We start from the raw sequence: 18,203 nt of genomic DNA on the forward strand, positions 1-18,203 counted from the left end.
CAAAGCAGACAAAATTAAATTATAGTCACAGAAAGCATATCACTGGTTGCCTGAGACCAGGTGGGTGGTGAGAGGGAGAAAGGAACTTCTGGAGGTGATGGAAATGTTCTGTGCCTTGATCTGATGGTGTTTGAGAGGTGTATATATTTGTTTAAAACCCATTGACCTCATGACTTAAAATGAATGCATTTTATTGCATGAAAATACAACTCAGTAGAGTTAATTTTTAAAATGTCAAGGTCAAGAAAGACAAAGGAATCCTGAAGAAGTGTCCCAGATTAAAGGAGACTAAAGAGACCTCCCAACTAAATGTATCACATGATCCTGAACAAAGAGGAAAAACAGGTATAAATGACATTAGAGCTACAGTTGAGAAAATTCGAATATGGGCTATAGATGAAATCATAGTACTGTATCAGTGCTAAATTTCCTGATTTTGACAATTGTACTATGGTTATAGAAGACAAAGTCCTTGTTCTTGTGAAATATTTAGACAAATAGATGTAATATCCTGAATTTATTATCAAATGAATCAGCAAGGAGAGAGACAGAGAGAAAAAAAAACTATAAAGGGCACACAGAGTAAAATATAAACAAATGGTAACTATGGGTAAAGGTTATATGAAGGTTCCTTGTACTATTGTTTCAACTATTCAGTAAGTTTGAAATTATAGCAAAATTATATTTTTTTAATGAGAGTCAAGCATCTAGATGGGGTGGGAGGGAAGATAACTACTTTTTGGTTATTAACTGTGATCTCTCAAAGCCAGAGTCTATTGAAATGATTTATCCTATTGATAAGGAAAAGACCCAGGCTATTTATCAGAGCTCTTTAATTGATTCTGTGGGTGTTTCAGGGAAAGAGAGAGTTAATTCCTCAAGGCCATTAAAGAGAGGGGTAACTGCTCTCCAAAGACAAAATGATTCTCTCTTCCCCAAGAAGACAGATGGCATCTGATGTCTTTAACCATAGTCCAAAAGAGCATTTTCTTCGTCCTCCATCTCATCTCTGTTTCTACAGTGGACAAAGTCCTGCAGTCAAAAACAAAATTACTACAGGAAACCAACAACAACAGAAAAAGACAAAATTCCATTTCACCTTTTCTCCTTAGTGTCTATTTGAAGCAATCAATTCTCTTCTCACAGATACAGTTATAGGTGTTAGAGCAATCAATATTTGCTATTCTTGTTGAGGTTAAAAATGCACATTCTCCTCTCCCAGAAGAAGAAGTCATTATTGCCAAATTACTGTAGAACAGAAAACACGCATGGCCAGCTGTTTAATTCTGAAGGTTACAATAACATAAATCATATTTTTTAGTCTGTTGCCTAAAGATCTGGAATATAGAAATATTAAACATAACTTTATCACTAAAGATTTTCTACTTCTCTTAGCCCACTGAATAGAATAACATACTCTTGATCACACCCATAATCTCCCGTTTTGTTCCACACTGGGAATTTTTGATCAGAGAGCAATATTGCTATGTTGGAATCATGATACAGCAACCTGCTTTCCTATGTTAATTATTTCAATAAAAGTGAGAGATTTAAAAGGAGAGGAACTAAATTTCTGTGACACAGATAACAAGGTCTCATGTGCATACACTTTAAGGAGAAAAAAGTAGAATTGGAATATAGTCAGAGATGAAGTTGTTTAATTGATGTTTTTATGTGTTTTATTTCTTTTCCTTCCCCACCCTATCGCTAACAGTTATTAACAAAAACATGAAAATTCACTGAAAAATGTCTAAAGCAGGACCTCTATTTCAGCAAAGTGGTGGATTAGGTGAGAACTATCTTCCTACTGAAAATACTTTAAAATGCTGAATAAAAACAAATTTTAAAACCTCTTCAATAAGTTAATGAACTGGCAAAAAGCAGATTCACACTCAGGCTGAGGGTTAAGTAAAGATGGAAACCCAGAAGGGTAAGTGAGGCACTGAAGCCAGTTTTTCCCTTAATTGATGTAGCAGGCTGAATAATGAATTCAACCCCAGATGGGGATTCTATACAGAAAATAAGCTACAAAGTGTTGAGACCAAAGGGATATATCTCAGTATAAACCACCTTAGAACTGTCTTGAACATTGGATTTAAGTAGAAAAGAAAAAGAATAATCCCACCTAACAATCCAAAATCACAAACCACCCCTCATGTAATTTGCATTTGCTGTATTACTTAGGAATATTCGAATCTGCTATAGGTAAAAAGAGAAACAATTAAGGACGATAAATGAAACTAAGTAGCTTGTGAGGCATAGGCAGAAAGTAGGAGATGTGTTAAGTACAGATAAGTAAGCTAGTAACCTATGTGACATGTTAGGTGTAGATACAGTAAGTAGAGCCCATGTGTGCTCAACACAGAAAAGGAGGAAAGAATCAAATAGATACCAAATATCGTACATAAAATATACATGATGCACATAGATACTCAACATTCATGAGGTCTTAAGTTAGCCACCCACTGGTGACACTCATTCTGGCCCTCTGCCTAAGAAACGCAAGTAAAATCCATAGCTGCTCATCAGGTTAATTGGAAAGCTGCAACTCTACCCAGGCTTACATGCTCCTGTATCCGCCCAATAGAGAAAATGTGTGTGCTGGCCACGAGAACCTTCTGTCTGTTGAGCTCCCTTTACTCAAACCCCAAGTCTGGTCCTAGAAACCTTACACCATCGTCAGGGAAGTGTGATGCCACAGAGCCAGGCCATATGAAGAGAGAATAACTCAGGATCCAGGTGATCCTTTTAACCCACTTGCCCCTCATCCTAAGTGTGACAAACTATCCCATCCCATCCAAGTATGATAAGCTATCCCGTGTCTTTCCCCTTGCATAGCGCTACGTGTTTAAAATGGATTTAATTAACTGTGCAATTTGAGCATCTTATTTTAGCCCTGAAAGTGTTCGCCTGAAAGTGTACTCACAGGCTACGGTCACATCAAGGTTATTTCCTGCATGACATCTCTTGTAGGTTTGCGGCCCAGGACTACACTACTGGCAGGGTCCAAATTTAGAATTAAAAATGGCTTAGGGGCTTCCCTGGTGGCGCAGTGGTTGAGAATCTGCCTGCCGATGCAGGGGACACGGGTTCGAGCCCTGGTCTGGGAAGATCCCACATGCCGCGGAGCAACTAGGCCCGTGAGCCACAACTGCTGAGCCTGTGCGTCTGGAGCCTGTGCTCCGCAACAAGAGAGGCCGCGATAGTGAGAGACCCGCGCGCCGCGATGAAGAGTGGCCCCCGCTCGCCGCAACTAGACAAAGCCCTCGCACAGAAACGAAGACCCAACACAGCCAAAAATGAATAAATAAATAAATAAAAATTAAAAAAAAAAAAAAAAAGGCTTAGATTCACAATGCTCCAAGGCATCCAACAAAAGCAAATTCTTTCTTGAGGAAGCCACCTTCATCTAAGTCCTCAAATAATTTCCACAGCAGCTCAAAAAAAAAAAAAAATCACTGAACACTACAAAGAAAATGGCATCATGAACAAAAGTCAGTAGAAGTGATAGGTTAGACCCACAAAACTTCAAATATTAAAATTATCAGATACCAAATATAAAAGTAGTGTGATTAATATCTTTCAAGAAATAAAAGACAGCTTGAATATATGAGTAACTAGCAAGAAGATTTGAAAGTGTAAGAGAATTCTTAGAAATAAAAAATGTAACAGTTAAGATTTTTTAAAAAATCATTGAACAGTTCAACGGCAGATTATAACTAAATGTAAACCCAAGAGTTTACAAAATACTGCACTTAACAGAAGGACTATAGTGAGGTGTGTATGTTTGAACCTACATTTATGTATATTTATAATTAATATAAACTACTAATTTAAAGGAGTTTCAAATGAATTTTGGGGATACTCAAAACACTCATTCATGGTTGTGGGAGAGATCACCATGGCTAAGTCAGAATGGTCCAATCACATCATATCACCTTGCTTTATGATTTGATTTTATTTTGTGTACCTCATAACATATACTTCTGATCATGTGTTTAGCATCATAATTTTATTATTAATAACTCTGTATGACACCTCTCGTCCTTTTTAACTGTACTTCCTGAAACATTTCTTTAATCATTCTCCTTATTCTTACTGATGACCTCTACTTGAAAATGAGTTAAGCCCTGTGAAGCAAGATTCATTTTAGAAACAATCCTTCCAACCCAACACCAATATTAGAATTTGAATGCATCCCGGAAACTTACAGTCCAGAAGATATGCCATTGTCAATCCATTTCCACTTACTCTCCCTTTCATTAAATGATAAACCAATCCAGTAGGAACTTCGATAAGTCTGGGATTGAAGGAGGGTCTATAAAGGAAACAAAACATATCATGGGACTAAATTCCCATCTGTTAGATGAATGAAAATAAGGACAGGTAAAAGACCCAGCTGTTTCTACGACCAGTAGGCTGCTACTTTCTGCATGATCCTTCATCCCTCCTTCCTAAAAAAACCCTCTCTCCCCTCAACCCCTGTATTTTCATTTTCCAAAGTAATTTTCTTCCAGTAGCTTATTCATTTATGTTACAAATGGCTGCCAGTCTCATAGATTATTTAAAATGTGGAAAAATTTAAAATCTAAATATCTAACAATGGGAGAGTTGTTAAATAATGTATGACACTTTATGAAACCATTCAAAATCATGCTCCAGAAAAAATGTAAAGGTAAAGAAAAATAATCATTACATATTCCAAGTGAAAGAAGGAATCTTCTAAACACATTTATTAAAATAACAAATGTTTGTGGGGACGTGTGCATTAGAGCCTTCAGCTTCATAAGAGAAAGACTTGCTGTTGTTCAGTAGTAGGAAGGGGTAAAGGGAAACAGGGCAGTATCTGGAGATATTTACTATGTCCAAAAATGTAATATATCAAAGTGACATAGTACATAATGTCTGATTAAATGACTGAATATATTTTTAAATATAGGTTTAAATTTAACTGTGTTTTACTGCAACAAACATAAAAAATTATTTTATGACTTGACATCATAAATTCTTTTATGTTACAATTTAAAACATCTACTAGATTTGCATATAAATTTTGTGTTGTTTGTCTAAATGATAAGTAGAGATTTCAGAGATCGTTGCAAACATTTCTCTGTAAAAACACATTTTGTGTGTATGGACAGTTTTTATTAGTAATAAATTTAAAAGATAATTTCAATATTATTGTCACTGTATTTTCTCTTTTTTACAATTCTTTTTGAAAGATATACATCTTGATACAATAAATACAAATATTAATCAAGTAAATGTTACCTACAGATGCAATGAAAATCACCATGAAGCTAATTTGTAAAATCGTTACCACTTTTATGTTCCTCATTATTATCTACATTTTGCAAATGGGAAAACTGAGGCCCAGAGAGGTTAAGTAATTTGCCCAAGGTCACCCAGCAAGTAAGTGGCAGAAATGAATTCGGTCCCAGGCAGTTTGGCTCCTGAATTCCTAATAGTAACTACTAGACTATGTTGCCTTTGGGTTCTTAGTTACCGCCTTATAGGAAAAAATAACTGCTGGTTCCAGGCTGCAATTTACCAAAGGGTTAAGTACTTCATCAAAGGAAAGTCCTAAGAAAAGGAGATGATTGCAAAGACCCCAACTGCATCTTCAAGGGGGTTTCCATTTTGGAAATAACAATGTTCATCATGATAGATAATATGTATTGAATGCTTAGTAAATAGCAAGATCACATGCCTATTAGCAGGCAAGGTCTCCTGGGAGACTTTTTAAAAATTTTTTTTATCTTTGATTCTATGGAAAACAGGAAGGTGTTTGAGAATAGCATTCACCAAGAGGGGAATATTTACTACAGATTTTGATGAAGTCATACTTAGCCCTTCAATTTCAGTGTTCAAGAAGCAATTCCCACTCCCACCCCCGCCAGGAGACAGGGCTTTCTGTATTACAGTCTTCATGTTCTTTGGTTCTTACTTTTAAGTACTTAGCTTAACGGAAGGAAAGACCAAAGATATTTCACCAGGAATAACTTATTTTTTTTCTGAGACTCTTAACTATACAATTTTTGTTCACTCAACAGACATAACACAAAGAATAACTGAAGGTTCCTCTTTCTAAACTCCCCCATTTCCTCAGTATCTTGGGCCCAAGGGTGAGAGGCAGAGGCCAAGAGAATAAAAGTATGTGTAACCGTCCATGATACCAGCTCCTCTTTATCATCTATCTTCAGAAGAGATGAATTGTAACTTTGGCAAGTCTGTTTACATCCCTTCCAGTCTTTACTTTCAGTGGTAAAGGAGTAACAGTTTACTCCTGTACAGCACCAGTGGCCTTCGTTGAGTTTGCCTACAATATACAAGGTGAAACTTTAAATGTCTTTTCATCTGGTATTTTGTTAAGTAGAGCAAGATACTTATCAACTCTCCATAACTAAAAAATCTTAACAGCTATCACTAATGATAATGTGAGGTTCACCAGAAGTCGGGAATGCCAAGAGATATCTGCATTCCCATATTCATCGCAGCACTATTCACAATAGTCAAGAAATGGAAACAACACAAATGTCCATTGATGGATGAAGAAAATGTGGTCTATTCCTACAAGGGAATATTACTCAGCCTTAAGAAGGAAATCCTGCCATGGGTAACAGCATGGATGAAACTTGAAGATAATTATGCTCAGTGAAATAAGCCAATGACAAAGGGCAAATACTGCATGATTCCACTTATATGAGATATAAAAAGTAGTCAAACTCAGAGAAATAGAAAGTAGAAAAGTGGTAGCTGGGGGACAGGAAATGGGTTGTTCAATGGGTACACAGTTTCAGTTATGCAAGACGAATGAATTCTAGAGATCTGCTGTACACCATAGTGCTTATAGTCAACAATACTGAATTGTACACTTAAAAACTTGTTAAAAGGGTAGACCTCACGCTAAGTGTTCTTACCACAAAGAAAAAAGGGACATAAGAAAACTTTTGGAGGTGATGGATATATCTATTACCCTAATTGTGGATAGTTTTACTCATATATACATATGTCTCAACTCATCAAACTGTATACACTAATTATATGCAGCTTTTTGCATATTAATAATACCCCAATAAAACTGTTTTTTAAATAATCAAATTAAATTAAAATTTTTAGGATTCTGGAATGCCTTCTAGATAAAATTAAAATTATTCTTCGGAATTTTTTCTTTTCCTCATACATAATACACCAAATTAAAATATTATTAATCCTTCAAAGTATGTTTACGATTCTTTTTTAATAAATTTATTTATTTTTGGCTGTGTTGGGCCTTCGTTGCTGCACTTGGGTTTTCTCTAGTTGCAGCGAGCGGGGGCTACTCTTCATTGCGGTGCGTGGGCTTCTCATTGTGGTGGCTTCTCTTGTTGCAGAGCTCAGGCTCTAGGTGCGCAGGCTTCAGTAGTTGTGGCACGCAGGCTCAGTAGTTGTGGTTCGCGGGCTCTAGAGCACAGGCTCAGTAGTTGCGGCATGCGGACTTAGTTGCTCTGCAGCATGTGGGATCTTCCTGGACCAGGGCTCGAACCCATGTCCTCTGCATTGGCAGGCGGATTCTTAACCACTGTACCACCAGGGAAGTCCCTGTTTATGATTATTTATAGAAGAGAAAAATTGAAAACAGTCTAACAGTCTAATAAAGAAAGCATTTAGGGCTTCCCTGGTGGCGCAGTGGTTGAGAATCTGCCTGCCAATGCAGGGGACACGGGTTCGAGCCCTGGTCTGGGAAGATCCCACATGCCACGGAGCAACTGGGCCGGTGAGCCACAGTTGCTGAGCCTGTGTGTCTGGAGCCTGTGCTCCGCAACAAGAGAGGCCGCGATAGTGAAGAGGCCCGTGCACCGCGATGAGGAGTGGCCCCCGCTTACCGCAACTAGAGAAAGCCCTCGCACAGAAACGAAGACCCAACACAGCCAAAAATAAAAAAATATAAAAATAAATAAATAAATAAAAAACATTAAAAAAAAAAAAAGAAAGCATTTAAATTGTTACAAATTTAATGCAATAACACACAACCACTAACAGACATGTTTGTGAGGAGTATTTAAGACTATGGAAAAATGGTCACAGAAGTGAAAAAAACAAGATGTGAACCTTTCTGCAGTATGATAACCAATTTTTTTATAGGTAGTGAAAAGTAAAGCTAAAGAAACAAAAAAATAAAATATTATTAATTCTTCAATAATAGAGACAGTACATTTCTAGTAACTACCACACCTAAATGATACCAAATAAGCAAAATCTCTTTGTAAACGCTAAATACATATTTAGTAGTTGTTGATTAACCAGGGTGATTCATTGCATCTTATGCATGATAACAGAGTTTACTGTATGAGATTTAATATTATTATCTCTTGGATGTTTTTAATAGTATCATCACACAGAGTTGTACAAACATCAACACTCTGGCAGATCTTGCTGATGTACTGGAGGGAGTATATGTTGATCACAAATAGACCAAATATCTGAAGTCAATGCAGAATGGAAACACACACACATACAGTTATCTTTACAACAGCATCCACATGAAAGGCCTTGTGCCCATTTTAGCCTAAGTATATTTTTACTGATAGTCTCCATATTTCATGTCAGCAACAAAGCTGGAGAGCCTGATTTTCCTGCAGGTCCAAAACAATCCAAATTTTCAGGGGCGCTAATATACTATTTCACCTTCTGGGAGCAGAAAGAAAGCAAGAACTGCCATTGACTTTTGGGAAATATAGGGCTCTACTAATCCAAACATGACTCCTGGGGTCTCAATCCCATGTTTGAAATAAGCAAACCCAAATACCCATATTACACCTAAGAGGCACAAATTAAAAGTTATCTAGCAGACCTGGATCCCTAGCATATAACATAAGCCTGTATTAAGCCTCAAAGCTTTTGGAAGGGGAAGAAGTAATGGAAAATTGTGCCATCTTTCATTCAAGATTTCCTCCATACATACCTATATTTCGCCAAAACTTTGAAAAGGTCTCCACTTGTTTATGACATCCCTTCTTTTTTGTAGCAGGTAAGTCCAGTCCCTTTTCTTGCTGAAGGGTTTTAGTTTTTAGCATATCATATTCTAAATTCTTATTTATCAAAAGTTGTTCTTTTAAGTAGCTCTCATTTTGCATAACATGGTACTTCTGACTGAGGTTCTGTAGAATTTCCTCCTGTTGATGTTTTTCTTGAATATACTGAAAAACTAAAATTAATAGTATAGACACAATTTTTAAAGTACTCATAATGTTTAAATGTTGAACTTTAGGACAGGAGAAAAAAAATCTCACTTTGACAACCAACCCATTTCATTCCTTTAATTAGTAGTTTTACATTTAGAAAGTAACACCTCAATAACTTGACCATATAAATTGAAACATCAAATTTCTCACTATAAGCCACCTAAGTGTAGAATAAATAAAGCATGATTTCTGAATAAAATTATGATGGTAACATCTAACCACTCAGTTCAGTTTCTAAGTTAGCACAACATTTACAAATCGGTACCAAAGGACAAACCAGTCAACATTTAGCAACACATCTTCTGAGTACGAAAATCTGCACTAAACAACATGAAGAAATAGCACCATTATCCTTGGAGCAGATGGAATATCTATAGGAGAAAAGTGAGGAAGATCCAAATAAGTAATTTTGTCTGAGTGCAACATATTGGTAATTTTCCCTAAAGATGTCAAGGAGCTCAAATAAAAGATAAAAGGTTGAATTCAAGGTCATCTAGCATCCATGCATAGAATCACTCTTTTTACTAAATCATTTCTTTATTATATATTTAGAAAAAATTAAGAGTAAGTCATAATTTCTTTTGAACAGTTGTTTCTCAAAGAATGTGTATCTGAGATTCACAGTGATCTAAACTTAGAAGGTGGAATACAATAGTAGTTCCCCCTTATCTGTGGTTTCATTTTCCACGGTTTTAGTTACCCTGTCAACCGCAATCTGAAAATGTTAAATGGAAAATTCCAGAAATAAGTAATTCATAAGTTTTAAATTGCATGCCATTCTGAGTAGTGTGATGAAATCTCGTGCCATCCCTCTTGTCCTCCCCAGGAAGGGGAATCATTCCTTTGTCGAGCGTATCCTGCCCTTGTCAGTCACTTAGTAGCCATTATCAGATGACTCTCGAGGTATGCGGTGCTTGTACTCAAGTAACCCTTATTTCACTTAATAATGGTCCAAAAGCACAAGAGTAGTGATGCTGGCAATTCAGATATTCTCTTACGGTGCCTAAATTATAAATTAAACTTTATCATAGGTATGTATGAATAGGAAAAAACATAGTATATACAGGGTTCAGTGCTATCTGCAATTTCAGGCATCCACTGGGGGTCTTAGAAAGTATCTCCCGTGGAAAAGGGGTCTACTGTACTAAGTCCTGTATCAGAAGGAATGTTACCATGTCTCATACAGAATGGGACAGCTCATTACAGCTTCAGAGATATTGGAATAGGTAAATAAAATGAAAATGACACTGTGATTATGTCTGGGGAAAAATCACTAAGAAAGAACCACCTGGAACATTCTCTGATTACAGCCATGGAATAATTGATGGAGCATGGTTAATACCTACTCAGTTAGTGGTTATTTCTATGACTAAGACTTGAAGGATGTATTTCAATTACTCACTCTTTGTCCCCAACACTGCGGTTGTCACCAATAGAAGTAAACAGAGGGTCCCAAGAGTCACTGCAATGCCACACCAGGGCACTGAAGACTCTTTAAATAAAGAAGGAAGAAAATGATCATTAGGGATACAGCCTGACCCACTAATCATCTTAACCTGAACACCATTAGAAACATAGAAACAATCGTCTCTGAAAATTTTACAAAAATACATTGTACAAACTGTTTTAATTTGCAATCTAGTAATTATAGTTTTAAAGTTTCAGATTTCTGACTTACAGTCACCCATTTTAGAAATCCTACACACAAGAACAGTCTTGTAAGATTTTTTAAATGCATTCCTTACAAAAGCTCAGATGGCAATAAACACAATACACATGTGAGAATCCACAGTGACATGCATACTTCTTGCTATGATCACAACCAATAATGAAGAGGAAGGAAAAAGCAGTCAATATTCTTGAGAAACTGGTAGCCAATAGTGGGTATTCTGAAGCTGCAAATGTGACTGGGGCCTATCCCTGAAGAACTTTCTAGAAATCGACTTTTCCTTCTTTTTCTTCAATTTTGTTTTTTTCTCTAGCAGTGCTCCATTTTTCCTCCTACTTTTAAGGTCCTCTATATCTGAAAATTGTATCTCTAATGGACACTACATTAAAACAGTAAAAATTTATTCTCAATTTAGAGTTTGTGACACTATTTGAAGGTACAGAGAGAGAACGGAAAAATTAGAATGCCCCTTTTGATTTGAACATTTTTGTTTCCTCATTGCCATTAAGTTTTGGTAAATATTTAAGACACCTGAAATACCTTTTGTCTAAATAAAAACATTGTTTCTAACGCATATTTTTCATTTCTTCAACATTCTGTAAGACTTTTATTTCTCTAGGATCTGCAATGTTTTCTTTTTTTTTTTTTTTAAGGTTTTTTTAAAATTAATTTATTTATTTTGGCTGCGGGCTCTCTCCAGTTGCAGCGAGTGGGAACCATTCCGCCTTGGGGTGCACGGGCTTCTCACTGCGGTGGCCTCTCTCTTTGCAGAGCACGGGCTCCAGGCGCCAGGCTTCAGGAGTTGTGGCTCACAGGCTCCAGGGCGCAGGCCCAGCATTTGTGGCACACAGGCCCAGTTGCTCCGCGGCATGTGGGATCCTCCCGGACCAGGGCTCGAACCTGTGTCCCCTGCACTGGCAAGCAGATTCTCAACCACTGCACCACCCGGGAAGCCGGGAAGCCCCTGCAATGTTATCTTGAGACTCTAGTCTGTCTTTTACTTTTAAAATCCTCACGAGGGAATTCCCTGGCAGTCCAGTGGTTAGGACTCCACGCCTCCACTGCTGGGGGCCCAGGTTCCATCCCTGGTCGGGGAACTAAGATCCGGCAAGCCTTTTGGTCCGACCAAAAAAAAAAAAAAGTCCTCATGAATTTCTCTTGACCAAATTTGAATGAAAACATTCTATTGGAACTTCCCTGGTGGCGCAGTGGTTAAGAATCCACCTGCCAATGCAGGGGACACGGATTCGAGCCCTGGTCTGGGAAGATCCCACATGCTGTGGAGCAACTAAGCCCGTGCGCCACAACTACTGAGCCTGCACTCTAGAGCCCGCGAGCCACATCTACTGAAGCCCACTACTGAAGCCTACGTGCCTAGAGCCCGTGCTCCGCAACAAGAGAAGCCACCGCAATGAGAAGCCCTCGCACGGCAACAAAGAGTAGCCCCCGCTCGCTGCAACCAGAGAAAGCCTACGCACAGCAACGAAGACCCAACATAGCCAAAAATAGATAAGTTTATTTTTTAAAAAAATTCTATTACCTTCTCAAATTTAGAAGAATTAATTTCTCCATTCTCACAAAATTAAAAACAAAAAAGATATTAAAGACCATTATGGTTTCATATTACCAAGAACCTAGAATATAGATAGGAACTTTTTATTTCTAATGTCAGAAGTTTGACAATTCATAAGAGATGGGTGAATTTAGACGCTTCAAACATCTACCTTTTCCGTCAGTCTTGCCAGGGCTTTGAGTACTACCAGGCCTTAATCTGTTTTGTGACTCCGTAGGTGACCGAAGAAATCTCAGGACAGAATAAGTCACTTCTTGATCACTCATCTCTAAAGTAAAAAGATGTATGTATTTTGCATTAAAACTTTGTAACAGAATGATTTCTATCCAAAGAAAAATTAAAAGGTTAGTCTATAGAAACACACCAGGATTAAGATGGATGTGTGTGTGTCTGTGTGTGTGTGTGGACGTGTGTTTATTAACTCCTTCAAGTGCCTAAAGCATGTAGACTGAGCCTGATTTATATAAGAAATGAAAAACTTTCAGTATTTTTGCTAAAGTCATTTGTACTCCTAGTAACTACAGCCATGATTATTAGAAAATAAGGAAAGAATTTTTTTAAATTTACCAATAGATTAAATAGGCTGGGTCCTATTCAGTTCAGCTCAAAATGTTCAACATACATATATACATATGTTAGACAAAGTGATTCCATCCCAAATTACTGAGACACTTTTAAAACTATTAATTCAAAAAACAAAAATTCTATTTTGGGGGGATTCTGAAAAAATATAAATATCTTGGCTTAAAACATATATATATACATATATGTGTGTATTCAGGACTACATATCAGTAGTAAAAAGTTCTTACAAGGATTTGAATAGTAAGTCAATGTCAGTTTGAGATAATTATTTCTTGACCCGAATAGATAAATACATTGCATTGTTCTTTTCAACTATAACATGACTCTACCACAGTGTTCCCCAACGTGTATCCCATACACCAGCTGCAAAAAAATTACTGAGGGTTAACACTGAAAATTGGTTAACATTTCAGATTCCAATGTCTCGTGGGAGATGTGCTGAGTAAAAATCTCTCAGGTTAGATCCCAGACACCTGTATTTTTAATCCCCAATGATTATGTGTATATTAAAAGTTTAGAAATAATCTTCTAGTTGCCAGAGAAGCCTATGTGAAAATAAAATTTGTCAGTAGGTAGTCTTTAGTTAATATCCATAAAGGGTTCAATCTATTAGTAGATATCAATATAAAAAATTATTAAATAGTAGATATTTTAAATATACCTTGCTTCTTATATTAATCACTATGAAAAGGTGCTATCCAAGAAACAGGAAATATGGAAAACATATGGCACATGTAACTATATTCTTTAAATTTTTTTAATTTCTAAAAGTTCCTGAACTTGATTATTCACATTTTCCCTAATTTCCTAAGGAAAATGAGTCTTTTCTATTATAGAACCCTCTACGATTGATGAGATAATATGTAAATCATGAGACCCGAATAAAAAGTAATCCCCTAAATCCCTCTGCTTTATTTTGATAACACAAAGCAAAAATCATAACATATTTTAAAAACAGAAAAAAACCTTCCATGAATGCTGAACTAGTTTTCACATCCTTTAGCGTTAATGCAGTTCTAACCCAATCAATAAAGAATGCTTTCCTATCCATTCCATATTCATGCCAAGTCATTTATAATAAAATGCAATATTCCTAGAATCTTTTTTTCCCTAGAATCTTTTCTTTATAAGTCAGACAAATGAGATATTCAGGTACAAAGATCTGAGGGAATAAAAGCAAATGTTACCTGTATTTGTGCCATGCAGCGAGGCAGGCAGAGAAAGCTGACCCAAAAATTAGGTGAGAGAAGTTGGCCTTTCCAACCCCAGATCCCTTGGGTGCGTGAGTGGCTTGAAAGATGGAAGGCAGAAATGAACTGTCTCTGAATGATACTCCAACTCAAAATTTTCTGCCCCTCCTCTTGACCAAAGTGATAAAAGGAAATTGTATGATAAAAGCTGATGTTGACGAGAAAGGAAAACTGGTCATGAGCCATATCTTCCTCCTTTTCAGCCAACCAACCACTTGGGTACTCTGCAGAATAGCATTCGAAATCTACATTGGAGGACTGAAAAACTAAAGGAACACAGCTTTGGTGGAAACAAGAAGTAAGATCTTTAACAAAAACTAGCATACTTAAAAGAAACTACTAGTAAAAACTACTGATTAAAATGTACACGCATAAATATAGAGACATCTACACAAGAAATATTATGACTAAACAAATAACCTGTCTCTTAGAAACCTTCTCTTATAGATTGCTATTTGAAAAAAATTTTTTCTTTTCCCATTGATGTTTAATGCAGATAAATGTATTTTAGAAAGTATTTTAAAACATCCATAATTCCACTATAAAATTTTGGCGTATATGTTTCTAGTTTTTTATCCGTATGTTTACTATCAAAGTCGGTGTCATTCCACACACAATGCTTTTGATCTATTATTTTCTAAGTGTTTCTTCATTTAAAAATATTCATCTAAAATGTTATTTTAAAAACAATTGTATAGTTTTTATCCATATAGATTATACCATAATGTATTTAGGCAATCCCATACTGCTGGACATTTAGGTTGTTTCCAATTTTTTGTGAATATAAAAAAAATTTGTCCTGTACTTTCAAATATTTCCTTAGGAAAAAAATTTTAAACAAGAAATTATGGGGCCAAGGGATATATACATTAAAGAACTTTGATATGTATTACCAAATGCCCTCCAGAAAAGTTGTTCCTATTTATACAACACTAGTGTGAAAGTGTTCACATTTGATATTTTTAAGAGATACTGGTGAATTATTCTTCTACTTGAGTTTCATCCATGAATCTTACCTCACATGAAGACCTATAACCTTCCAGTGAAAAGAAATTCATTTCTATAAGTCTGTTTCTATGAGCCAGACCCTGTGGGGGAAGAGGAGTGAGGTGGGAAACATAGGTGAAATTGATTATGCAGAGACAAACCCAGCCCTATTTCACCAGGTTCTAACCACATTCCTTGCTTATTCTTTTCTTCCCTTACCAACCTCCAGCCACAACTAACCATCACCCTTTGGAAGGCATCCCCATTCTTCACCTCCCACGTCTCTTCCAAACTACTTTACAAACACAGTCTACTGAATGTTCTGACCACTAGGACCCCCCTAGGTTATGCTGCCTGTTGTCTGGCTGTCAGCTGACCCACTCCTATCCTCCGATGCAATTCTTAATCTCAGAATCACCATTGAGTCTGCCACTTGTCATCACAGGCAGGCAGTCAGCTGAATTACCTCCCAGAGACTAATTTAATTCAGTCGCACAAAGTTTCATGAGTGGAGTCTGGACACTTCAGGAACACTGACTGCTGTGCATTTTCTTCTCTCTTTACCCTCATCCTGGATTGACTTTGTCAATCTCAAAACAGAAAGATCCCGAGCCCTCAATCCCAATGCCAGAAATGAATGAATGAAGTCTGCTGAGAGAACGTAGGGAGTAGGGGTGGGAGAAATAGTAATGGTTGTCAAAAGGTGGCAGAGAGAGATGCCATCATTTGCTGGAGGACTGCTGTGTATATAACCATATTGAAACCTCCCAACGCTGACAGCTATTTATTGTCACCCCCTCTTACAAATGAAGAAGCTAATGTTAAGAAGGTAATTGACTTACCAAAGAACACATTATTGCTAATTCTTGACCCATGTTTAAAATCAGGCCTGATTGAATACATAGAGCACAGATGGGCTTTGGATTCAGAAGAGCCTGGATTTTCAACTAATCTCTTGCCACCAAGCATGAATTCTGGAACCGGGCAGATCTGGCTTGAAATACCAGAAATACTTGAGGCAAGTCACTTCACTTCTTTAAACCTCAGATTCGACAAAAGTAAAATATTGCTTTTGCTTCCCAAGATTGTAGGGTATATAAAGCGCTAACCAGACCTAATGCTAACGTTCATTAAACGTTAAATACTATTATTTGAAGTCCAAGATTCAAATCCTTTCTAGCTGTAAAAATTTGAACTCGTCACTCCAAATCTTCAAGCCTGTTTCTTCACACGTTCAATAAGAATGTCACTCACTTTATGTATCTGGAAGAATTCAATTAGATTAGCACTGCAGCTAGGATTTCTTAGACTTCAAAAATAAGTAAATATTCATTTTTTTCTCTTTCTTCAAGGGGTCTATAAAGAGTGAAAGAGCCGGGACTGCAATCCAGAAATGCTGACACACTGAGCTAGGAGTGCAGATGCTTAGAAGGAAGCGGGGGTGGGCGGGGGGACCGGGGGGGGGTGGGGGGTGGAGGCGGTGCGTATTAACACAATTTAGGAGCTGGGAAACATGGCAGCATCCCACTGCCTCTATAGAAAAAGGCATTCCATGACCTCAGATCTGGTTATTTTATATCTTACGCCCCATGGAGATATTGGTGATGTTGAGCTTTTTTTCTCTTTTGTTTTACATGCTCATAGCTGGAAAGAGGGTGGATAGCTCTCATGATGGAGGCTAAGACAGGGGCAGAACATATTTTTACACTTACATAGTCGTCTGTTTCCTCTGTATAAACTCCATACCATGAGAACATCGGTCCCATTCGTTATTCTAACTGTAGCACATGGAAGAGATATGAGGCCTACATGTGCCCTTGATGAACGAGGTGGTTAAAGGTAAGAACTGACTACAAAATCTAGAGTTTTCATAGTTTCGTAGAGAGACATCATGAGATTAATAACGGGAAAGCCAAATTATGTAGCTGCTCCCTCTAAGCTCTAGTTTCTTTTTATTACTAAGCTCTGATTTCTGGGAAAGGCAAATTTCTTCTTAAATGAGAAGACAAACCAGCATCAGAAGATAACAGCATTAACTTCAGACAGGACTAACTGAAACTCTTAGCATTGTCGTTTGGTCAAAGCACAAAATGGAAGCACTAAACTTCATCTATCACACCCACTCCTTAAGAAAACAGAAAGATGAATAATTTGAAGAATGTTTTGAATGTTCTTGTACATTGTCTTCCGAATTCACCTTTGTGCAAAACACAGATAACACATACACAACATGAATACATAAAGCATTCATTTACTTCCTGGCTGCTTAAAGGTGTTCTTCATTTAGGAAACCACACCTTTTACCCGTCCCTTCCTGATGATATTAACTTCGTCAGCCAGAAGCTTAGCACACAGCTTCTAGTCACACCTTCAAACCTCAATGGCTTATCATTTCACAGCAGCAGGCTGTTCTTCCTGTCGCAGCCTAAAGTGAAGGCTTCGAGAATAACCACCAGTTCCCAGGGAAAGATGGTCTTTACTCCTCTTATTGGGAGGAGTAACCTCACCTGGCCAGGTTCCCCCCTCCATGGCTATTTGTCCTAATGCCTCACCTTTATGCCACTGAGCTATATGAAATTTCCTGGCTCTTACAGTAAAAACTCGAAAGAACACCTTGTTTGAGGTTTCCTGTTTCCCTAATTAGCTACTTTATTTGTCCTTCTCTTGACCATAAAAGCTATTCTAATGCTCTAGAGAATTTCTCTATTGTCCCAGCTGGTCTCCAGCAGTCAATCAAACAGGAAGCATCCTTCCTCCAACTTCTAACTAAATGAGAGGAACACCTGAGGAAATAAGAAAGCATGAAAAAATAATGGCAAAAAAAAGGATTTTGGATAACTATTCAGACTCTGTGCCACCAAGGGATAAAGCCTATTCACAGGTTGAAAGGGAAAATAGTTCTGTGAAGTAGTGCCA

General features: G+C 37.2%; 1 protein-coding gene across 3 annotated transcripts; it reads right to left on the minus strand.

Annotated features, from left to right (window-relative positions):
* Nucleotides 1-700: 700 nt before the first annotated feature.
* LOC137775031 (killer cell lectin-like receptor 2) lies at nucleotides 701-16,121 on the minus strand. 3 transcript variants are annotated; one of them, XM_068560645.1, is made up of 8 exons: nucleotides 15,317-16,121; nucleotides 14,238-14,340; nucleotides 12,618-12,734; nucleotides 10,627-10,716; nucleotides 8,945-9,187; nucleotides 6,177-6,319; nucleotides 4,212-4,318; nucleotides 701-1,248 (listed from the first exon to the last, which is right to left on the minus strand). In XM_068560645.1, the coding sequence occupies exons 3-8, from the start codon at nucleotides 12,730-12,732 to the stop codon at nucleotides 1,116-1,118; spliced, it is 831 nt and encodes a 276-aa protein (XP_068416746.1). In that variant the 5' UTR covers nucleotides 12,733-12,734; nucleotides 14,238-14,340; nucleotides 15,317-16,121; the 3' UTR covers nucleotides 701-1,115. The 3 variants fall into 3 exon arrangements, with proteins under 3 accessions (XP_068416746.1, XP_068416747.1, XP_068416745.1); XM_068560646.1 differs by lacking the exon at nucleotides 14,238-14,340; XM_068560644.1 differs by lacking the exon at nucleotides 15,317-16,121 and having other exon boundaries at nucleotides 14,238-14,487.
* Nucleotides 16,122-18,203: the final 2,082 nt, after the last annotated feature.

The sequence above is a fragment of the Eschrichtius robustus genome, chromosome 13 (genome assembly GCF_028021215.1).
Source record: "Eschrichtius robustus isolate mEscRob2 chromosome 13, mEscRob2.pri, whole genome shotgun sequence".
NCBI classification, from domain to species: Eukaryota; Metazoa; Chordata; class Mammalia; order Artiodactyla; family Eschrichtiidae; genus Eschrichtius; species Eschrichtius robustus.